The sequence below is a fragment of the Poecilia latipinna genome, unplaced genomic scaffold (genome assembly GCF_001443285.1).
Source record: "Poecilia latipinna isolate Pla-1442-1.1 unplaced genomic scaffold, P_latipinna-1.0 Scaffold418, whole genome shotgun sequence".
In the NCBI taxonomy this organism is placed as follows: Eukaryota; Metazoa; Chordata; class Actinopteri; order Cyprinodontiformes; family Poeciliidae; genus Poecilia; species Poecilia latipinna.
The window spans coordinates 419,126-443,965 of NW_015113034.1; the positions used below are offsets into that span (position 1 = coordinate 419,126).

General features: G+C 40.3%; 1 protein-coding gene across 1 annotated transcript; it reads right to left on the reverse strand.

The window, feature by feature from the left end:
* Positions 1–3,859: 3,859 nt before the first annotated feature.
* Positions 3,860–24,745, reverse strand: LOC106950723 (neurogenic locus notch homolog protein 2-like). Its single transcript, XM_015037749.1, has 33 exons — positions 24,451–24,745; positions 23,051–23,258; positions 22,790–22,923; positions 22,322–22,444; positions 21,613–21,846; positions 20,214–20,369; positions 19,940–20,125; positions 19,203–19,316; positions 18,978–19,091; positions 18,658–18,891; positions 17,240–17,350; positions 16,940–17,132; positions 15,437–15,582; positions 15,133–15,246; positions 14,892–15,011; positions 14,656–14,808; positions 13,567–13,795; positions 13,223–13,424; positions 12,792–12,945; positions 12,426–12,610; positions 12,185–12,317; positions 11,191–11,442; positions 10,915–11,027; positions 9,092–9,627; positions 8,667–8,996; positions 8,117–8,262; positions 7,749–7,950; positions 7,562–7,649; positions 7,314–7,467; positions 6,910–7,229; positions 5,956–6,103; positions 5,581–5,678; positions 3,860–5,388 (listed from the first exon to the last, which is right to left on the reverse strand). The coding sequence occupies exons 1-33, from the start codon at positions 24,632–24,634 to the stop codon at positions 3,958–3,960; spliced, it is 7,245 nt and encodes a 2,414-aa protein (XP_014893235.1). The 5' UTR covers positions 24,635–24,745; the 3' UTR covers positions 3,860–3,957.
* Between the last annotated feature and the right edge of the window lie 95 nt (positions 24,746–24,840).

Genomic DNA, 24,840 nt, shown 5'->3' on the forward strand with positions numbered 1-24,840 from the left:
ATTTAGGAAATACTAACACACACTATTTGTAAAATTAAATCTAAATGATTAAAATTAAATTTCACACAGTGAAATTACAGACGGCGCTAATTCTTTACAAAGGCAAAAAGAAACAAACATTGTCTAAGTTTAAGGAGCCAATTTGTAAGTTAAGGAGGAATTCACAGTTTAAAATGTGCAAATTCAGACCTACTAGAAAAAAGTATTGTGTATCAGTAAATGGAGTCATACCGTGGATTAATTTCAATATTGAACTAGACAATGTCCAAAAATAATTGTCATATAAACATATGATTATTGGCGGATATAATATATAACATTACTATTCAATTATTGTTGGTGTTTTTGTTGTTAATACTAGTTTTTTTGTGCAATTTAAATAAATAATGTTTGTCCATCCAGTTTTGTAAATGAAATTAAACAAATACTATGTTGGTAGGTGTATGGATTGTGCATGTAAGATTATATAGGTGGATAAGGAGTGGGAATATTGTTAAATTTATTCCACCCGCTCCCTTGAAAACGTAAAAATAATTTTAATCGTGCTGAATTTTTGTACATATTGAAAAAAAATAAACAAATAAATAAGATTAGGGAATTGAGATTTAATGACATAAAGTAATATGCAATATTTATTTCCCTTTTGATTCCATATGACTCTACTTATTTATTTTTGATCTACAGGAAAAGCTTATTTTTATTTAGTCATAGTATCAAGAACACACTATGTATCTAATATACTATTTAATACACAAACGCACTCTATTCAACTTCTGAAGGGAACTGGATGTTTTAGGAGCTTCAGAGAAAAGTAAATGCAGTTGAAACCAGAAGTTTACATACACTTTTACATACCTAAGTCTCTGACTAAGTCTTTCTCTCATTATCTATTTTCCCCTGTGCACATTTCTTTTTTTTTCTGTTCTTTTCAGACCCAGGAGAAATATTATATGAGACAAAGACAAGCTAAGGTAAATCTGAAAACTGCTTCGCATTGAAAACGTTTTCAAGCATAAACAGACTCTATATGGACATCATAAAACCTTGTTTCAGGGTTTTTTGTAGTTATTTCAATGTAAACTTACTGGTGAACTTTGGATTATTGTCCTGCTGCATTACCCAAGTTTGTTTGAGCTTAAGGTCATGAACGGACGGCCAGATGTCTCCTCCTGGATTTTCTGCCAGAGAGCAGAACTCACAGTTTCCTCAGCTTACAGCAACATGTCCAGGTTCTGAACCAGTTGTGTTCTGGTGCAGAGCAGCAGCACCATAACATCACAATACCACCATCATGTTGTTTTTCTCCTGAAACATCAGGAACATCTAGTTTTTCTCCAGATGTGACAAGACGTATACTTTCCTGAAAGTTTCACTTTCGTGTCACTAGTGCACAGAATATTTTCTCAAACAGGGCTTTACATTCTTCTTGCCCAGCAGATTTTCACCCTGGAATTCTCCCATTTTTTTTGCCCTGTCTCTTTCTTACTGTTGAAACATGAACTCTGACCTCAGCTGACGGACGGCCTTTTGTGCTTTAGATGTTTTTTTTTAATGAACTTTCTGCATGAGTCATTAAGGCGCTCCTGCAGTAATTTTTTTCTCTCCATTTGTACGTGATTGCTTTCACTCAGTCTCAATTCAACATTACAACCTTTTTTTTTTTTTGACTCTAATAAAGAAATGTTAAGTTCAAATTCAATTCAAAAACACATCATGTTAGCATGTTGTGTTGCTTTTTGAGACCTTTTAGCCTACTTCATGTTTTCAGACAAGTTCCACATTATTCAAGTCTTTCAGGTTCTACAGGTGTGACAGTAATCAGGTCTGAGCTCAGCCAATGATATTAAACAAAAGCTTTCTCAAAATGGTGCTTAATCACAGTTCTTGATTAAACAAGGCGTAAGGTGAGTGATGCTTTTTTTCCCCTTAATAAATTAGTTGATCATCTGGAACCTGCCTTAGTATTTTATTATGTTTGTTTGATGATGTGAGCCATTTAAGTGACGTCACACGTTTAGGGAACAAAAGCAAAATATATACTTTATAGTTATGCACTACTTTGTGTTGGTGTGTCACATAAAATCCCAATAAAAGTGGAAACGTGAGTACTTTTGCGGTAGGCTATAGAATATACCAGCTTAGATGAGAAAAATGGACAAACATGCAGAGGTCTATGAAGATCAGGGCTTTATTTAAGTAAACACATTTGGTTTATTATTGTTTTTTTTTTGTTTTTTTTCTGAACAGATTACCTCCTGAATCGACGTTGGTTCTACCTTTAACAAACATGGTGACAACTACTTCATACTGTATGGATAACATAGGCTATTTGGTTAACATAAAAAAGAATGGTAAACATACAAAAAAAAAAAAGATTTTATATACAGAACATAGACAGTCTTGAATAGGTACCAGATGATTATGACTATGAAAAATACAGACTGACATCACATCGTACAGTACATGGCTTTGTGAAACTAAAGAGACTGTGTGTACAGAAACGAAGGCAAAGGTCAGGAATATTGATGAGCTCGACCTCACTCACGGCGATTCAACGTTTCAGCTGGTGCGGGATGCAAGCGCTCCGTCTCTTACCGTTGAGCAGATGCAAAACTTTTACAAGCAACAAATATATGTACACTGTGAGCATTTTTTGGCTTAACAAAACACAATTTGGTCTCCCACTCCTTTTTGAAAATAATCAACGATTTTATGATTGTCTGTGATTACAGAGCAGAAACTCACCATCCGCTTTGAGACAAACAACAACAACAACAACAAAACCCATCTTTTACTGCTTGTGGGCAGACTTGGTTATGAATCATGACAAACGTTGATTGTAGATAAACAAATCTTATACATTTTTGGAAGACAACTGCTTAGAGGCAGTTTAACGGTAAAAACATACACCTTTGTAACTTTCAAAATCATTTAGGAAGTGCAGATATTTATATAAAAAACAGGCACTTTAAGAAAGCAACAACACCACATTTAGCTCAACTAAAACAAGCAGAAATTGCTTTAAGTGTATGTACATTTCTTCTTACAGAATAATAACAATGGAGACGGCAACGACGGACAAAACCAACACAAACGGCTTTAAAGCAACAGAATGAATCCCTCCGATACGTCTTAAGAGTGAAAACGGACAAAACATAAATATCTCAACACCTGTTTTTGACTGTAAATCCCCATTTAAAGAACGTCCTGACATAATCGATGTACTTGAACAGACAGAAAATGTAAAACCGTGATACAACAAAAGCTAAAAACCTAGCCATTGGCACAATAAACAGGAATAAAAAAAAAACACCACCAACAAAAAAGAGGAACCAACAAGCAGGTTTTTTTTTTTTTTTAGTTAATGAAAGCATCAGCTGATTGAGACTCGTTAAATTAAAACATTTAGAGTGAACGGTGTCAACCAGAAGTTAGTATCAGCAAGTTTATAACACTGAAGAACATGTAAAGGTAGCATCTAGTGAACAGATTTAACAGACTTTTTAAGAATAGAGATAGAGTGTCAGTGTGGAGGATTTCTGATGAACAGTCTCCTTTTTCTGTTAGTTAAGCAAGAAGAGCTGAACTTCTTCTGGTCGATAGTTTTTCTTCGCGATCCCTCGGGAATTGCAGAACCAGTTCGTGATGCACCTGGATGCCGTAGCAGTGGTTATTATTGTGCAAATTTGGTTCCAAATGAAAAGGAAGAAGTCTTGGCTGATGAAGGTAAATATATGGAAAAGTTTTTAGAGCCAAGCTTCTGCTCCAGAGGATGTGATTTTAGCGGAAAGTACCAAATTACGCTATACAAACTATATACTGTTGCCCTAGTTGGAAACAGAAGGGGAGGTGGGTGACTAGGATTTTAGAGGACAGAGAGTGTACGAGAAAGGGACTGTGTGTGTGTTTATGTGTTGAACCAAAGAGTCAGTCTGTTTCTGCTCTCCTCTGACGCCTTCATGCGAACACCTGCATGTTTCCGAGCTGAGGTTGCTGCGCGGGCGGCTGCATCTGCTGCGACGGCGGCTGCATCTGCGCCTGCTCTGGAATGTGTGTGTGGCGTGACGATGGCAGTGCGTGGTGGGAGTTCCCCAGCGGGGTGGGGCTGGTGGTGACGTCGGACCAGTCCGAGTTAGAGTGCGGAGAGGAGGAGGACCAGGGGTCCGGGGATTCGGGGGAGGGGGTGAGGTATGGGTGCTCGTTCTGCGGGTGGGTGGAGCGGCCCGGGGTGGTGCCCTCTGACCCAGAGGGGAGTTGGCTGTGCTGAGAGGGAGGGGTAGGGTATTTATCCACCGGGCTTTGCATGGGCGTGTAGGGCGGCAGCGGTCGAGACTGGCCCTCCATCCCGTTGGAGTGGCTGATGTTGTGGGGATGCTGCAGGGTGTGGGAGGGGCCCTGCACCACGTTCATCTGGTCCGGGTAGATCATCCCCTGGCTGCAGTGGACGTGTCCCGGGACCGGCTGGGTGTGACACAGGTTCTGGTTCTGGCCCTGGCTCTGGCTGACTTGTACCTGCCCCGATTGGGGCTGCTTCAGCATGGCCTGGCCCGTTCCCGTGGGAACCATCTGGAAGGTGACGATGGAGGGCAACTGCTCCCTGATCATGGCGACGTTCATGGGGGTCATCATGGCGCCCTGGCCGTGGCTCATGCCGGCGTGCGCTCCTCTCATGGCGTGCGGGAGGAGACCAAACATGTGACCGTTGTAGCCGTGCTTGGCCACTCCCCCCCAGCCCTGCTGCTGCCCCAGCATGTGGCTGACCGGGGGCAGCATTGCTCTGGAGGTGGGACTGCTCAGGAGGGGAGGGGAGTTGGCGGTGTTGGAGCCTGCGGCGGAAACGTCGCCTGCGTAGGAGTGAGGCGACTCCAGGGAGTCGACAGGCGACATGGTGACCGAGCTCTCTGTAGGAAGTCCTCCTGCTGCCTTTACACCATTAGTGCTGCCTCCACCTGCACCTCCTCCACCTCCTCCACCCGCCGCAGCCAGACCCGGACCCTCTCCTCCAGCAGGTTTCTTCCTTCTCTTTACTTTCAAGTCTTTATGCTCCTTTGGCCCCCCGCCGACGCCCCCGGCCTTCGCTCCAGCTCCTCTGCTTCTGCTCTTCTTGCCTTGGGGTCCGGGCCGCATGCCGATGAAGCCTCCACCGTTCGCCCCACACATCACAGAGTTTCCACCTCCACCCATGTGGTTGGCGCCGTTGTGTGGGCTGTGAACCAGGTTGTACTGGTCCAGCAGGCGGACTATGTCATGGTGCATGCGCTCTTGAGCCGTGTCGCGGGGCAGCCGGTCCAGGTGATCGGTGATGTCGCGGTTGGAGTAGTGATCGAGAAGAACTTGAGCCGCCTCAAAGCTGCCTTCTCGTGCTGCGAGGAACAAGGGGGTCTCCTCCTGAAACAAACAACGATGCAGCCTGTTAATTTATGTCAGGCTGCAATGATCCAACAGAAACACCCCTCAATATTTATACAGTAACAAATGTGTAGTAACAAGCGCATCACATGATGATAGATATATTCATCTGTCAGAAAAAACTGCAGGACAAACCAACACACACAAAATATAACTATAATAACAACAAACCTTATTGTCCTGCATGTCGCGGTTGGCTCCATTCTTCAGAAGCACAAGAGTAGCCTCCACATTGTTAACTGCAGCCGCCCAGTGCAAAGCAGATTTACCTAAACGTTGATAAAAAATATATATATAGTTTGTTAAATAGATGTTATTTTTCCAGATGATATTTAAAATCAGATCTCCATTTCTACTCTTTGCTTTTTTAAAAATCTGCCAAAATGTCAACAATATGACTCAAAAAGGGGTGTAAATGACCACAATGTTTATAAAATGGCGTAATCCCTCTGCAGTCACATTTTGGTTGATGAACCTAATGTAGCCCGCCCTGCTCACGTAGAGCAAGCATACCAACAACAACAACATTATCATTTGCTGTCTTACCGTGGTCGTCTACAGCATTGATGTCAGCGTGGCAGTGGATCAGCTCTTCTACCATGCCCTCCACAGCGAGCCGTGCTGCCAGGATCAGCGGCGTCGTACCGTCGTTCATCCTGGAGTCCAGTTCTGTAGCGCGGTTCCGGATCAGAATCTGGAAAAACAAACATAACGATACGTGAAGAAAACAAACCTGGGGAAATTTGTCTTGGACTAAACAAAGCTGATACCATAATTAAAAACAACTACAATTAATAGCATGATGCATTAAAAGGAGCTTGATAATTTCCATTCTGATGATTAATATTTTTTGAAGGGAAATTTTATTTTAAGAGACTTCATGATCCATTTTTTTCTGGTTTCAGTTGGTAGTTTTTATTTCCATTTCATTTGTTATTTTTGGCTGTGTTTAACTTTGGATATATTCCATTTGTTATGTGTTCCTTATAAAATTAGAGTTTATAGGTCTTTGAGAGGGCGAACTTGCATTATTACACAATTATTATATATATTACTTGAAAATGGTCTCAAAACAACATTATCATTTATTGAAATAATTTCGGCGATAACTAATACATTTGTTATCGTGACAGGCCTAATGACTGTCTTGTACTGTCATTCTTCATTTTTGTTTTGACTTGCAAATACTTTTCCACATTACAGCCAAACACTGCAGTGTGTTTTATTGGGATATTTTGTGACAAGATCAGTGCATGCGTTTGTGTTGAGTCCCCTACTATATCTAGAGAATATAATTAAAATTCAGTGAAACAAATTTCCTTCAGATCTCACCTAATAAAGTATAAAGAGTTGCTCTCTCTCATCAATTCTGAAGCTCTAAATCCAGCTATTAGAGCAACTAACATAAACAGAATTTTGTGGTTGTAGCGTCACAAAATCTAAAAAGGTGTTTGGGTTTTTCCAGGACTTCTCGTCCCTCTGGTCAGGAAGCTGATTTACCTGAAAGACTCCTTGCGCGTCGGCTGCCACGGCGGCGTGAAGCGGGGTTCTGCCCATGTTGTCATGAGCGTTGGGATCCGCTCCGGCGTCCAGCAGTCTCTTGGCGGCGTCGGCCCGGGCGTAGCGGGCGGCCAGGTGGAGAGCGGTTTCCCCTGTGCGGTCGGTCTGAGCCATCAGATTTGCGCCCTGAGCGATCAGATCGGAAATGACACTTGGTCCCGGTTCGTCTCCTCCGCTCTCGTCTTCCTCGTCTCCATGCAGGCTGCAGTCCGGACCTCCACCGTTACGCAGGGACGCCACCATCAGAGGGGTGAAGCCATCTGAGTGAGGAAAGAGAAAATTAAGAACTAAATACACTTCCTCATACTTCATCTTGTAAAATGATAGAAGAAGCGGCGTCTCACCAGGTCCTTTGACATTAACATCCAGACAGTCAGCATCTAAGTCAGCCTGGGGAGGAGTGAGAGTGATGTCTGCAGCTTTGTGATGCTGCAGGGTCCACTCTCTACGGTCGATACCTCCATCCATTGGGATGGAAAGCAGAGGCTTGTCTTCAGTCTGGGGAAAAAAAAAATAAAAAGCTTGAAAAAAAAAAAAAACCCCACACCTTAACCATCGACGAACTGTTACGTAAGAGTTATCATCCACATACTCTTGGCTTTTTGGATGGAGTTTCATCATCGAGCCATCTCTGACTCTGACCTCCATCAACCATGCTTCCATTATGGGTCTTGAAATTCCTAACACAAGATGAAAACATATTTTATAATGTAATGAAATGAATCACAAGTTTCTTATATGTTGGGTTTCACTTGTAGCTGATGTGAACATTGACTCACTTCATGTCAAAGTCGTCCTGTCCAACAGGCTCTCTCCTCTTGTCATTCTTGGTGGCCAGGAAGCCATCGGGGAGCCACAGAACTCCATGTTTATGTTTCTTCTTGGCTGCCAGCATCCCCAGCACCAGAATCAGCAGAACGATAAAAGCGGCAACTCCAATCAGGTACGGATATATAGAGGGGGACTCCTCTGTTGGAGCACCTGTTTTTAAGAGGAAGGTAGATATGGCTGTAATTTTTAATCATCCATTTCAGGATAATTAGAGATATGATGTAGTGAAGCAAAAACAGATTTCAGCAAAAGTGTTGTTTGTCAAAAGAGAAACTGTTCAATCATGTTGCAGGTGTGTGATGGTAGATCTACTTACTCTTAACAGACACCAGTGGGTAAGGCAGGTCGGCCTTGATGTGAGCCGCTGCGATAAAGGAGGCGGCCGTAGACGTGTTGGAGAAGCAGTTGGAGGTGGAGCTCTTGGAGCATTCACGGTTATCGATGTCCAGGTGCACCAAAGAGCTGCGTCGACAAAGGTCAAAACACCAAACTAGTTAGCAATAAAATATCAACTGATTATTTTAACCCATTGATTAGGGAACTACAAAGTTCCTACACACACTGTCATGTAAAAGTTCACCAGTTTTCCAGACTGAACTTTTCACAGTAAGGAAGTAAGGACACAGGAAAACATAGTGGAAAGAGGACATAAGTAAGGATACAAAGAAGGGAGGAAATATACAAGGACAGATGATAACAATATTTACACAATGGGAGAAGAAATTATGGGAAAAAAACATATTTCTCCAAAGTAGTTTTTTTCTTTTCTTATTTAACCAGACATTTGTACTGAAAAAAAAAACTCTGTATTTTTCCGTTATTGCCAGACTGAGCAGAAACCATTTCCCATTACAAGCCACTCTTACCCAATAACCTCTCTGGCCAGCTCCCGCTTGCTTCTGCTTTTGTCAGTCTGTCTCTGTTCTCCATAGTAAGGGTACACCATCGGCTCCTTGTTCTCGTCCAGCCTCACCCGCACATTGGTGTGGAGCAGGGCTCCCAGGGAGCGCAGGAAACCCCTCAGATCTCCCAGCAGCTCCTCTGGCTGCAGTAGGACCACAATAACCAGCGTGCCGGCTGCCAAATCAGCCGGTACGTCGTTAGAGCAGTCCAGTCCGTCCCATCCACAGGCCTCTGTGTAGCAGCTCTGGTCACAGATACCATTTCCAAAATGGTCTTTGCAGTACATGTCATACCTTAAAAACACAGGGAATGTTTTTTTTTTAATTGCTTTAAGTAATTTTGGTGCTTTTTATAGATCATCAAGAGAACAAGGAGGAGAGTGACGTACTTGCATGGGCTTGTGTGGACCTCCATGCATTCAAAGCTGTCAAAGAGACAGCCAGGGTTGTCACACTCCTTGTCACACTGTCCGTTCTTAAAGAGATCCCAGCAGGGGACTGTGGCTGTGCAGTTGGCCCACGGCTGCGGCCAGTTGAGCGAGCAGTCGCCTCCATCCCACTGGCATTCATGGTTGTTGCACTGCTCGTCACACACGTTATCTCCTAGTCGTAACTCACACTGCGCATAAGGGCATCTCGGAGGCCTAAGCTCACGTATTTTGTTCTCACAGAATCGTCCGACGAAGCCGTCGCGACACTGGCAGCTGTGCTGAAACGGGTTGGACGGGTCTTTGACACAGGTTCCTCCGTTCTGGCAGGCCACTGAGCACATCTGCTCCTTCTCACAGTGTGACCCGCTGAAGCCCGGCTGGCACTGGCAATACAGTTGTCCTACTGGTGACTTCATGCAGCGGCCGCCGTTTTGGCAGCTCAGTCTTGCACAGTTGAAATCCTCTATTTCACCACAGCTGAATCCAGAAAAGCCCTGTGAAACACAGTGTTACCGCTGAGTTATTACACTGATATTTCATAGGCTCATAAAGCACCAGATAAGCTTGTAGATTATTTTCCATTATTTCTAGTTGGTCCCACAAATGAGATTCTACTTTACCTGAGCCATGGTTTAGCCCTCTAAAGCAAGCATGAAAACATAGAGGCAGCAAGAAGTTAGGGTAGACAAACAAAAGCGGTTAGTAAAGAGAGAGAGAGAATAGCAGCAAAAGAAAAGAAAACAGCTGGCAGCATCGTCACCTTTAGCCTGAACTCATGATACACAAACAGAAAGTAGTAGTGTTGATAAGGCTGAAACGATTATTCAGATTAATGGTGATTAATCGATTACTGAAATATTCATCAATTAAATTAATAAAAGATTAATCATTAACTGAAGCATATAGACTCTAAAAAGGCCATTTGCTAAAAGAACACACTTAAAGCAAAAATTAAGTCAAAACTGTCCAAGAAAGTATACATTGTGCAACTGACATACATTTGTCTGTAAATATGTTCTACCCAAAACCCCTCAAGTGACGTAGATTTAGCTTCACCTGGTTCAAATTTTGTTCAACAAATCTATTGCATACTTTTTGTAATCCAACTATGATCACCAGTAATCAACAGATCAGCTCTACGCTGTATCAAAAAGACTTGAGCTTCTCACATGCTGACATTTTAGGCAGTCAAAATTGTTTAATAGCATGTTTAATATATTTCTAATGTTGTACACAAAAGGCTTAAGTGGTTAAATGAAAAATCTGCAGAATATGCACATTTTTTATCCAATGACTCGTAGAATAATCGTAGAATAATCGATTACTAAAATAATCAGTTGCAGCCCTAAATGTTACATGGAGGCAGGGATCCTTTGATGAGGAGTAAACAGTGGTTAGCAATAATTATTTAAAGTTAAAAGAGCATTTTTCTCTTGCCACCATAAATATTTTATAGACAAAGCAAGCTAAAATGCACCAGCGCAAACCTGTAAGTACACAGTAAAGATACTTATTTTAAATTAGTTATATACTAGATTTTAATACATAATTTTTAGAATTCATACAGAAATACTAAGAAAATAATAAAAAACCTTTTTGGTTTCTTAAAATACAAGACTTTGAATTGCATTCAGTTCATAATTTGAATGTTGGATATCTTAAAAATTAAACATATATGCATGCCATTAAATACATTTAATAAGTTAGTTTACGAGAACAAAAAAATTTTAATATTTTATCGGACAATGATGGAAATAAAAGCAAAATTAAGAATGACTTACAGGGGGACAAGTGCACATGTAGCCATGTACTGAGCTCATGTTCATGGTGCAGACGCCGCCGTTACGGCACGGCTTCGACACACACAGATCCACCATGGATTCACAATGGCGACCTAAAGGAACCAGGAGGGGAGAAACAGACCCGCGAGAAGGTTAAGAAATAATCCGCAACAAAAGGCAGAAAGATCAATAGGGTCTTGCGTGACGCTGTCACACCAACAACAGAAAATCGCTCTACTTGCGTGCCACCAGTTTGAGCAGGTAAGATGCACGTACCTGTGTATCCGAGGCGACAGAGACACTGATAGTCATTGACCAGCTCGATGCAGTCGAGGCTGCCAGCAGCACTGCAGGGTCCAGACTGGCATTCGTTGACGTCGCCCTCGCAGTGTTCCCCAACGAACCCTGGAGGACAGGAGCAGGTGTAGCGGCCCACGCCGTCGACACACTGTCCTCCGTTTCTGCAGCGCGGCTCAGAGGAGCCTGGGCTGGGGGCGCAGTCATCCTCGTTCACCTCGCACTGGACTCCTGCAGAACAGCAAAAAGATCTTACTTCACGCATGCACCAAGTGAAGCAAATCTTTCAGGGAGGATTTTACACGAACTTCACGCCATCTGTACAGCCGAAATGTAAGAGTCAAAGCTCCAGACACCAGCAGAGGGTGGTGTGTTTGAACTTTTCTTCCATCACATTCAAACAGAGGAAATGCAATGACTACATTTAAGATAAAAAAAAAAAACATCCTAACCATATTAGTTGTAAGATAACTTATAAAGACATGAGGCTTTCAAAAAAACAGAAAGCTGAACCAGATCTTTATGTACACTGTATTAATAGAAACAAAGTTTCTTTTTTCCACTGTCTGACATTAAATCGGGCTAAATTTCTCATTTCTCATGTTTTAGGTCAATTAAGATTACCAAAATTATTTCTATTTATTAAACGGAATAGTAATGAGTGCAATATTTGTTTTTTGTTTTTTGTTTTTTTACTTTCATTTTTCAAATTCACAATTTTAGAAAACAAACTTTCAAATTTCGATTAAAGTTTGTAAAAACACTCAGGGAACAATACTTTCCTGTTCTAATGAGACTAAAACTAAAGTGTTTGGAAAAGATCTTTTTTAGCCTGAGAAATGTATGAAACCTTCTGAGTTAAAAAAACAACAAAAAAAACACAATTCTCCTGCTCTTTATTCTGGGATTTAGCAAAAATAAATAATTTAGCTAATCCGAACAGACCTAAAACAATTTAGGGGTTTAGACCTACCGTGCGTTCCAGGTGGGCAGATGCATGTAAAGCGGTTGATGAGGTTGATACATCTTCCTCCGTTGAGGCAGGGCTTAGAGTGACATTCGTCAACGTCATACTCACAGTTCACTCCTTGGAAGCCTGGTTTACACTGGATACAATGAAATGAGATTTATTTTTTTGTTCTTTTTCACCCAACGACCACTTTCAGAGACGTGCAGAGAAAAAAAACAACAACAAAAAAGAGGAATGTACTCACTACACATTCGTATGTGCCCTGATAATCCTTGCATGTAGCGCCATTTCTACAGGGATTCGACTGGCACTCGTCCACCATCTCCTCACAGTAGCTGCCAGTGTATCCTGACTGGCACTTGCACTGATGGGAGTTCCCCACGTTAACACAGTGACCCGCATTCTTACATACACGTTCCACTACCAAACCTGCAGTGATGTAGACAAGGACCAAAATGTTTAGAATGAAACTTAGGACAACGATATTGAGCAGAAACATCAGATTTATATTTTGATAGAAAACGGGTAGTTCGCAGATAAAACAGTTGTTTATGTGTGACACTGGCATAAATGGCCAATTGCTTTGAAACTGAAATAATCCCTCCCTCACCACTCCTGGCAGCATAGTCCTGACAGGACATGTTGGGGACATCGCAGTAAAGTCCTGTCCACCCCATCTGACAGCGGCAGGTCCAGGATGTAGCTGTCTGAGAGCAGGTGCCACCGTTCTTACATTTCACCTGGTTGCACAAGTTTACATAGTTCTGCAGAAGAAAAAAAAAACAAAAACAAAAAAAAAAAACATAATAAAAAGTCTTTTAAATGTAAAGATGACAGCACAAGGTAAAACAAAAAATACCCACAGACATCGAATATTTTGGAACAAACTAATCATCCCTTTATAACTGAAAAAATATCAGCTGATTCATCATCCAAACAAAAACTGAATATTTCTTATAGTACACCCTAACCATCACTGCAATATTTTAAATTCAACAAAACATTAGATTTCTTTTGTTATTCTCAAACAAAGCACTTTACCTGACAGTTCTGTCCGCTGTATCCCACAGGACAGGTGCAGCGGTAAGTCCCCAGGCCGTCTGTGCAAGTGCCTCCGTTTTTACAGGGCTGAGAATCACATTCGTTGTGCTCAAACTCACAGAACATTCCGTAAAAACCATGCCGGCACCGGCAGGAAAAGGTGTTAATGTCATCAATGCAAGTTCCGTTATTGAGGCAGGAGCTGGAGAGAAAAATAACAGGAAAGTTTTCTTAAATATGAATTTGATGTACATTTGATGTCTGTTGAAGGATTAACAGCAGAATATTTCTTCTCTATCATAACATCCCTTTGGTATGGATAAAAAGTTGATCAACTGGCTCACCTCTCTGTGCATTCAAGAATGTTGTGTTGACACTGGATGCCATTGAAGCCCGGTCGGCACCTGCACACAAAGCTGTTCACGTAGTCGTGGCAGACGCCTCCATTCCTGCAGGGCTCGCTGGCACACTCATTCACATCAGTCTCACAGCGATCCCCTTCAAAACCCGCGCGGCAATCACAGGAGAAACTCGCCACTTTGTCCACACACTGGCCTCCATTCAGGCACGGGTCTAGTCAGGGCAGAATTAAATTAATGGTGACATTTACCAGTAACATATGTGTGTATTTGATATGTATATTTCAGGCTGAAGTACTTTAAAAGACTAATTTGTTTAAAGCAGAACATTTTTTTAATGTCTAATATATATGTTACTGCAGACCATCGGGACTCAGGTGAGTGTTTTTAAAATCTGTCGCTGCTGGATAACAGGCATCATAATCAATGTGGCTGCCAATCATTGATCCATGATCATTATTTTGTTTCTGTTGTTTTCTTTTAAGTGAACAGATAAATTATAAATATGATTACATTAGACTAAATAGACTTAAAAGATAATTTTATTTTACACAATATTCTTAATTTTACATAAGTTTTGTCCCAATCTGACACTGTAGAAAAAAAAAAGATCAATCAGAATTAATGCTGCTCCTAATCACTCACCCATCTCCAGATCTAATAATTAAAAATATGCAAATACTTAAGGAAAACGGATTTATAGATTTTTATGGTATTGTTTTTCCTAAAAAGCAACGTTGTAGTATAGTAAACAAAGTATCCTTAAAAGGATTAAAACATTCACAAATATGATAGTTAATAAAAATGTGTTGTTTAGATTCACATAGTTTTGAAGGTCTGTTTAAAGTGACACAAATAACAATAAATAATGTTTGCAACACTTTTTTGGAATCCTAAATCTTTTGTCCTCTTTCTTAGAATTTAAATGTCATTTTTCATCTCATGTTTGTGAGGCTCTTGCTTCCCTTTTATCCACGCAACATTAAAAAAAAAAGAAAAGAAAAATTACCAGTACAAGTTTCATGTAGGTAAATGTGCAAATGAGGGGAACACATTAGCTTGAGTGAAACTCACTTGGCGAGCAGTCGTCTACGTTTATCTGACAGTTGTGTCCGCTGTATCCACGTTGACATTGACACACATAGCTTCCTGGGGTGTCAATGCAGCGGCCACCGTTCAGGCAGGGGTTCTTCATGCATTCATTCACGTCTTCATTGCAGCGTTTTCCTATTTATATGAATAAACTCCCTTAGCAAAGCCAGCAGCATTTATGTTGTGCACCACATCACATATCTGTCTCAGACAGGTACCTTGCCAGCCAGGTTGACATCGGCAGGTGTAAGAGGTGTAATCTTGAGACGGGAGGCAAACCCCTCCCCTTTCACATGGATGGGAGGCACAGGGAACCTGCTCCACCTCACAGTGTTTTCCTGTTGTGGCACAAAATATGTACAAACACTTTTCACACAATAATAAAGAAGCTCAAGCTGCGGCCATTTGCTTCTGACAGAGCTTGGATCGACATGGTGATGTAAATGTGACATTTCTAACCTGTGAATGGAGCATTACACTGACAAGTGTAACTGTTGATTCCATCTTTACAAATGCCGTGGTTCAGACATGGCCCTGATGCACACTCATCTACGTTCTTCTCACAGTTGACCCCTAACGAGGCGAGAAATAATTCTGCTCAGTTTTCACATCTCCTTGAAGTCACTGTTTTAGAAGGATGCTTTCATCTAACGACTGCTTTATAAAGCCTTCACTGACTATCCTGAAATACACACTAGTTAATGGGAACATCATTCCCAGGATCCAGGGAAGTAATATTTGCCTAATGTATTCATAGCTCTACCTCTGAATCCTGGTTTACAATGACAGGTGTAGCCATTGAGCAGATCCTGACAGATGGCCCCATTTAAGCATGGATTCGGCAGACACTCGTTCTTCTGCTGCTCACAGTGTTGCCCGACCCAACCGGGCTTACACTCACATCGGTACCTTGATGAGAGAAAAACCAATAATTCAGAGTGTGAAGTCAGTTAAAGGCATCAGATGTCTGTTTCCTTAGTTATTAGCCTGATTACCATGTGTGAATATAAAGTCAGTTTAATGTAAAAATGCAAACTTGTGGAAAATATTGAAAGTTTAAGAAACAAATTGCTATTTACATTTGAATCAATAACACAAAAAGGTACAATCAAAACATCTGATGGTAGCTAACAGACTGTTCCTTTAGGTGGGACAGTCTCATTGTTCAAGTCTCTTTACCCTCGTCATGTCCACAGTCAAGACATCCATGTCCTACATGTTTAATTTTAAGTCTTTCATTTAATAACAAATGATGATGAGATTCATTTGAAATTTATAAATATGTTTTTACAAGGTGTTTTTGTTTGCAAGAACAACCAACAAGTTCTAAAGTTCTAAAGCAGAACTTTAGAAAATGTCAGAAAATCAGTGTCTACATTGGTTTTTACAATAAATATTAACTAGAATAAAGAAATCAGACAGTAAATTAAGAATAAAATAAGCAACTTAATCCCTAGCAATAAAAAATGTCCAGATTACAGGTAAAGGTCATTTTATTTATATAGCACATTTTCAGCAACAAGGCAATACAAAGTGCTTTACAGGAATTAAAAGGAAATACAAACAAAATAACAAACCAAAGGAAAGAGCAAAAAAAGAAATTAAGTTAATGCTGATCTAAAGTAAATAAACTAGATAAACTAGATACTCCTATTGAGGCCCGATAGATAAGTTTAAGTATTCTCTGGACTTTCTAAGTATGCTCTAAATTTGTAAAAGTAATAAGTACGCCACACTCACTAAGCAATAATAAAAACTAAATGTTCCTGTTCTGGAAATTTTTTCTGGATTCTAAGTTCGTTCTAATTCCTTTTCTGGGTTGCAATAATAGGAGTCTCTGCATCTGAATAGTGAGTACTCTACAGTTTCTAAAATATAAGCTAAAGAGTGGCTAATAAACTAACTAGAGTCTCTGGTCTAATTCCAACTGGAGGACTATTCACCACTTAAATGACTTCAGAAGGCAACTGGATGCACTTGGATAAAATAACCTGAATCTGCCTCTTCATCTCAATGTGAGAAGAGTCAATACATGTTCAGGCTGCTGTAATTAATATTTTAAAAAGTTTATTTTAATTTACTCTTATTTCTGCTGTCAATCAATCATTACTTTCAGACATAATTTCCAAAGGGCAGATTTATCATGTGTAAAGGCAGAATATAACGCAACTATAACATTTACAACAAGCAGAAAGTAAATATTAATTTAGTGTACAACCAATGTTCCCACTGACATTGAAGCCCAGGAATCAGTGGTTTTGCCTACCTGTGTTGCTGCTCAATGCAATCTCCTTGAATACAAGGCTGGGAAGCACAGTGATCAGTTCCTGAAAGGCACAGCGGGCCGTAGGTCCCGGGGGGGCACAGGCACTGGAACCCATTCACTATGTCCACACAGGTTCCCCCACTCATGCATGGGTTTGAGTTACACTCGTTGATGTTGACGTCACACTGATCTCCTGTTGAAGAGTTTTTCAGGTGTACGCCACATTGAAACGTTCATTAGCACACTCGGACTAAAGCTAAATTGATCATTATTAGTGATATTACTCACTAAAGCACATACCTGTGTATCCAGGGGAACACACACATTTGTACTCATTGATGCCATCTTGGCACTCTCCGTGCTTACAAGGGTTGCTGGCACAGTCATTCTCATTGATCTCACAGTTCACACCTGAAGAGAATAGCAATGTAAAGATGAGGACAGTTTAACTAATACATTACTGCTGTTACTGCAAAAGCTTCATGTTGATTGGCGGATGACCAACGCAAATAAAGGTTGGAGTTAGAGAAAACACAAAATCTGTGGAAACAGACTTTATCTAAGGTTACACCAGTAGGGGGCGTTGGACTCAAAGTAAAGCACATTTAGCAAGACCTTATAAAAGGAGAACTGAGACAGACTAAGTAGCACACAGGAATGTTGCAAGCACAACATAAGTGCTTAACATTATTAAAATGCTTACTAAAGGTGAAGTGAGAAATGGGATAGAGAAAGAAGGGGAAGGCACAGCAGAGGAGAGGAAGTGGAGCATAAAATCTAATAGGGTGACCTGACACTAGGCTTAGTGAAAACAGTACCAGTTTTAAGGGTGGTACTGAACCCAATAATGCATACAGCTTTTACACTGGTGGCACTTGTTTCAAGCAACAGACATTTAGATTTCTAAACATCCAAAATGCACCACAAAGTTCTGAGTTCTCCAACAACAAATTGGAAACACATTTTCACAAAGTTAGCATTTAACAAAGTTCTCCATTAAACTGTTCAAGATAGAATGCATGAAGTGAATTTGTGCATGGGAGCTTTAAATGGAAAGAAAGATATTATATACTTAGTGGCAATAGGACTTTCATCAGTGTTTTCTATGCTTAAGGATTAATAATCCACTAAATTCTACTAGCTTATTTCTAACAAAGATGACTCAAAGCATCTAATTACAACTCTTACTACTATAAAGATAATCAAGGATTTGGTGTGGATTTGGGTAAATAATGTTTAAAATACCTTCATTTTAACAAGAAAATGTGATACTATATTAACTACAAACTTTACTTAAATGGCAACTATAAAAAATTTAGAGCCATAAAAACTAACCAATACTTAAAGTATTAAACTTTAATCAATCAGAATATGCATTTCCATTGGTTTCCAAAGTATATAAGTAATTGAAAAAAAAAAAAACCCACACATTTCTCTGATAAACAATTAATAGTGAAAGTGCTCAGACAGATACCATGCATATTCACACTAATCCAACCATGTCTTCCCCTTTTTTGAAAACACTGTATGTACACAAAATCACTTTTCATATATTCATATCTAAAATGTCTTCACTGAGGAAAAAGTGGAAGTCAAAATCAAATTCCTCATTTGTAGGCACCAACTTGGGGAATAAAGCGGATTCTGAATAAATAAAGATCGCTTTTTCTAACAGAAACAAGATATTCGGTAACTGTTCAAATGGGCCAATCACTTACCCGAGGTTCCTGATGGACAGTTACACTGGTATGCATCAACCAAGTCAATGCAGCGCCCTCGATTTTGGCACGGGTTGCTGAGGCACTCCTGGACCTGGATGTTGCAGATGGAGCCTGTGTAGCCAGGGTAGCACTCACAAGAGTAGGTGGCAATGCCATCCTTACACACACCGTGATGACAAGGTGGTGGATCGCAGTCATTGATGTTCTCCTCACAAAGCAGACCAGCGAAGCCTATGAAGAAAAGTTCTTGTTAAAGTGAAGACACAAGGAGTTAAAATAGTGTTTCAGCTGAAGCCAAACGTGGCATTCGCCTTCACCTTCTGCACATTCACAATCATATCCGTTGGGTCGATCGATACACTTGGCTCCATTCAAACAAGGCGTACTGGAGCACTCATCGATGTCTATTTGGCACATATCTCCGCTGAAACCTGAGGACATTTTATAGAAAAACAAGCTGAAGTAAGGAATGTACTAAGCAAATTCTAGAAGACTTGGATCTGTCAGAGAAATAGGTGAAAACGGGTTTGTGCCAAACTGACCTGCTGGGCACTGGCAAACAAAACGGCTGACCTGGTCCACACATTTACCCTGGTTCAGACAGGGAGAGCTCAAACACTCATTCACGTCAATCTCACAGTGAGTCCCCTCAAATCCTGTAGGTATTAGGGGAAGCAAAAAAAACAATAATTATGTGAGTGGATTTACATCAATCTGGCTCAAAAATAGGCACAAAAACAAACAAAACTCCTTTTTTTAATTACTTTTTTCCTCAGTTCTTTTTTAAATGAACCATTCCACCTGCATCACTTTACTTTTCCAAACAAAATGAAAGTGGTTTCATTGCATTTAATAATATAAGCAAGTTAAAAGTACTATCTTGGCAGACGTATGTTGTCTTGTTTTAAAGCATTTTCATATTTTTGCTTAGAAATCATCTAGATATTTCAAAACATATTTTGAAGTCTGTTGAAGTCAGACAGACCATGTTGCCGATTTTGTTGATTCCGATAAAATCAGCTTAGGACACTTTTATTCGGACAAAGCTTTTAGTTAAATGTTCTACTTCTTGTTTTTATCAGTTGTTCTTACTGTCATAAGCCCACATCGCAATCTCCATAAACCACCTTGTGATTTTATCTATGAAAGGTGTAGCATAAATAAAGTTGCCTCGCTTTATTACTTACAAACAAAAACAAAGACTGACTACTTGAAAAAGCTTCATTTAAGGTTTCTTTTTGAATTTGTGTGGTCATTTTTCAGCTTCTTAATAAGTTACCAGGCATGCAGATGCAGGTGTATTCCCCGATGCGATCCAGACATGTGCCATCATTCAGGCAGGGGTTGGAGGCACATTCATTGACATCTTGTTCACACCGAGGCCCAGAGTAACCTTTGACACAGTTGCAAGTGAAGGAGCCGTCAGTGTTCACACACTGACCGCCATGCTCGCATGGGTTGGGACCTGTTAGTGAAAAAAAACAAAAAAAACAATTAAAAACACACACAAAAACCTAAGCTAAGCAGGAAAATATTTCCAGACGCTGTCTCACCAATGCTGCATTCATCTCTGTCTTTGTTGCAGGTGTTGCCTACATATCCCGGTGGACAATTACAGTTAAACATCCCAGTGATGGGGTTGGTGTCGCAATGTGAGCCCTCTCTGCAGGGGTTGCTGATGCAGGCGTCGTCTCTATGGCAGAGCAAACCTGACGAAAACAACATGATAGAAACATTTAGTAAAAATTGTCGATTCCCATGTGAAGGGAAAAAAAACAACAAAACTTTTGAAGCGACTGCTGAAGCTCCTGCCTGTGCTTTCATGGGGTTTTTGCACAGAAACATCTGACATTATTTTTAAGGTCAAGCTCCAAAAAAATGAGCCATCAGTTAAGATCACAAAAATGTAAGTAAGCATACACTGCGTTATGTAATTTCTCTATTTGGCATGGGCTGGCTGCCAGTATCAAGCTTATCACACAAGGTTTTGTAGTGATGCATCTGCATCTCATCTGACTGAAACAAGGCTTATGACTTGATTGCAGAAGGACAAATTTGGAAAGAAAGACAGAGGCAGTCATGGTGTGAGAACTATAACCGTGCAATCACTCTAAAAGTCTGCTGAGCAACCGGCTGCATACTTGCTCAGCAAGTCTGCAGTCGTAGACTTGCTAGTTAGTATTAATAACTAGTATTATTAATACTAGTTATTAATAACTAGTGTTATTAATAACTAGTATTAATAATACTAGTTATTAATTATTAATAATTAATAACAAATAGATAGTAATTCATTATCTACTAGTTAATTAATTAGTAGATAACCCAGTCATTCAGACTGGGTTTTAGATAGAGTTTGGCTGCATAATTGTTCTGTTAAATGTATAGTATGTTGATTTATCTCTACTTTTAGGCTTTAGCTTCTGCGTTTTTGGTTTTATGCTTGTTATTATTGTAAAGCACGCTGTTGTTTTGGACCTGCGAAAGTTTCTATGTAAATAAAGTTTACGTACTTAGTTACTTAACTAATATTGCCTTCTCAAACTTCTGTTCCTCAATAAAGAGGGAACAGTAAAACAGAGCACAATATTTAATCATTTTGGTTAAGCCTAAATCAATAATAAAATATTAAATACATTTTAACTGTAATATATATTTCACACTATTTTAGATGCAAGAGGAGAAATTATTTTCTGTTTTAAATGAAAGAATGAAGCTCATGTTATACATCATATAGAGATACTTTTGATATTTTTACAGGTCCATGCTTAATTTCAAAGCAGTGTCATCAGTTTTCTAAATTAATAACAATAACTTGATTTATTGGTTCCACTAAATAGACAGGAACACTATTTCAATAATATCTCCTAGAAAAAATAAGAAAAAAAATCAGTATCAAGTTGAAGTGACAGAAAAAGTATTTTTTTCACAGTCTTCTTAAAGTAAGCGCACCTGTCTTTCCTTGGGGACAGACACAGATAAAAGACGCAACACGGTCGATACAAGTGGAGCCCAGGCTGCATGCGGCTGTCGCGCAGTCATCGATGTTCTCCGAGCAGTCAGGGCCGCTCCAGCCGTTGACGCACACGCAGACGTAGCCGCCGATCAAGTTGCTACATGTACCGCCATTCTGGCAAGTATTTGGCTGCAGCCGACACTCGTCCACATCCTCTGTGCAATGCTGACCTGTGGATGGGAAATGAACACAGGAGAAGACGTGTTAAAATAACACTCTGGGCACCAGCTTTCGTCATAACTGAGGTCGGTCGATTTCTGGTGAAACAGCATGACCCACTTCCAGAAGGAAGTCACTTTGGACAGAGATTGAAAATATATAATAATTTAACTTTCCCACAGTGTCCAGCTTTCTTTTAGATATTTATTCCTTTGATTGTGTTTCTGCAGGCTGGTTTTAAACTCATGACAGGCACTTAAAAACAGATTCAGATATATAAGTATATATATTTATTTTTTTACCAACAGAGGACATATTTCATTCAGAATATCTTTATACAGATATTTTAAATTTCTAAAAATGTATAGTTTTAAATAAATATTTAAAGCCATGAGTCCAAAAGGACATGTCTAGTCACAGACACACCGATTTCTAGGAATGGGATTAATTTAATCCCAACTACAGACAAACATATGATTCTCTTACCAGTCCACTCTGGAGGACACTGACAGTTGTAGGTATTGACTCCATCTATGCATGTTCCTCCATTGGCACAATGATGGCCAGGACAGTCGTCAATGTTGTTCTCACAGTTAGTTCCATTAAAACCTGGAATCAAACAAATACAGAGACATCTGTCAAAATATGGCGCACATCGATTCAATGGTGTGTCCATGAAGACAAACAAACAACTGTTTTGAATATTGATATTAGAATAAAGTATGTCCTGGTATAAACAGTACAGGAGTGTGTTTGCTGTTTCCATAAGCTAAATGTAACAGGCTGCTATGTGGCTAATACAACAAAGATCAAGATCAAACTGTTTGCACTGCAAACAGCACAGAGTAACAATTAAAAAATTCAACTGTGACTGTTAGTTTTTTACTTCCAATGTTTGCATCTCAATAAGAATGTGTTGGCAGGTGTGTTAGGATGCAAGCTTAATGGTCCTACCTGGAAGGCAGTGGCATGAGTAGGTGGTTTCAGACATCTGGTGGCAGGTGCCTCCGTTCAGACATGGCGAAGGCGAGCAAGGGATGTATGAACTCTCACAGTGGAGGCCCGTAAAGCCTGGCTTACAGCCACACCTGTAGCAAAAGCAGAGCTCACTTCACTCAATCAACTCCTTCAAACTCAGCATAATCTGTCTGCTGTTCCTTCAAGAAAAAACATGTGGAAGTAGCGACGTTTTTCACGTGATCACTGGAAACTCACTTGTAAGAGCCAGGGGTGTTGACACACTTGCCGTCATTCTGGCAGGGTGAGGGTGTGTCTGCACATTCATTTGTGTCGTTAAGGCAGCGCGGGCCTTGATAGCCAGGAATACAGGAACAGGTGTAGCTGCCACCAGGCAGAGAGCTGCACCTTCCTCCGTTGGCACACGGACTGGAGAGACAGCTGTCCTCATGCTCACAGTGTGGACCTGGGAATCAGGGGAACAAAGCGCTTAATGTCGGTGCTTTAGCTGTCCTTGGTCTCATTAGAAAAAGTGACGCTCTGCAGATGTGGAGGGGTTAGACATCAAACCTGCATGCAGTTCCTCAGGCTTATGTATTTTCCAAGCATATAATGCTATTTTATGGCACAGTCACGTAATTATGTTACCTTCAGTTGTTTTAAAATGTGTCAAAGCAACACTTTAGTTATGTCTTTGATGAGGGGATAACATTATAAGATTACGTAAAGCTCAAAAAGTCGATTTTGCATAACACCTCTGCTCCCATTAAACTTATTTTCAAAGAGATAGATGGGAAAGCGCTGGCTACCTGAGTAAATAGCCCATTGTTAGACTTGTGCTGCTCTATAACAAGCAGAACACCAAAAAGTTGCAATTTTCTGTACAACAAACATGTTTATTTGAAAATGGCAACAAAAATTGGCTTGTATTTATTCCATATTGCCATATTGAGTTCTCCAATTTTGCTGGACAACTCCAAACAATCAATAAATGTTTATTGGCTATACTATTGTTAATTATTACAGCTGTAAATATATGTCATATTGTTACAGCAGTAGTGGGAGTAATTATTTTTTTTTTGTTTGATGTGAAAGCTTTAAATGTCTTGTGGTACTTTTACGAAAGGCTGTCACAGAATCACCCGTGGCCCATGACTAATTTGTACCCATTCGTATGTTCTGGATTTCTCAGTAACTTTGTATTGAGGTAATAGGTGGGTGAAAGTGATGAAGATGGGCAAATTCTGAGAGTGTGTGCTTTGATGGGGCCTAACGCAAAAGAAAGTCAGATTTTTTCAGCCAGATATTAAGCCTAGCAATGACTCAACGGTGTGACACTAAAGGGGAAAAATGCAACAGATTAGGCAATCAGAGCAGTTTCAAAATGTTTGATGGAATTTCCTGAACTGAATCTTTGCTAATAAAGCCCTTTTTCACTTCATAAACTCCCATCTTCTTGTGACACTGCCAAAAAAAAAAAAAAACACAGCTGAAACAATTTAGGGAAGTTATCCTTATGAAGAGAGCAATGCCGCTGTCAGCAAGTTAAAAACCATTAGCCCAGTCCAGAAGCAACAAAAACAAAAACAGACACCAGGGTTATCTTTCCTTGTATCAAATAATTCTGGGATGAAAGAGCTGATTAAACATCATCTCACCTGTCCATCCTCTGGTGCACTCGCACTTGTACTGGGCAAGGGACAGCAGGGTACAGACCCCCTTGTTGGCGCATGGGTTGTTTGGATAACACGTGGAGTTTTGGGGAGTTTGGCAGTGCTGTCCAGCGTAGCCGAGAGGACAGGTACAGATGGCGCTACCGGGAACAGGAACCCCAGCTGACATGGACACAGAACAGTTCCCCCCATTCAGGCAGTATCCTGGTTGACAAGGGTCCTTGTGCTGACAGTACTCTCCCAAAAAACCGGGAGCACACCTGTATACACAGAGAAAATAAACATAGAAATTATCGATCAAACGGACAAAATCACAAAGGAATTAAAGCTAACCAGTACTCAGTGCAGACAATGCAACAATGAATTGAAGAAGCA

What these genes read in the sequence shown, in the direction of transcription:
- LOC106950723 (XM_015037749.1), bottom strand. Translation starts at nt 24,634, where the DNA reads ATGTCAGCTGGGGTTCCTGTTCCCGGTAGCGCCATCTGTACCTGTCCT. An exon ending in GTGTAATGCTCCATTCACAG is followed by an intron (nt 15,012 to 15,132) that starts GTTAGAAATGTC and finishes GTGCCACAACAG; the next exon opens with GAAAACACTGTGAGGTGGAG. An exon ending in ACGCGCAAGGAGTCTTTCAG is followed by an intron (nt 6,104 to 6,909) that starts GTAAATCAGCTT and finishes TTGTTTTTCCAG; the next exon opens with ATTCTGATCCGGAACCGCGC.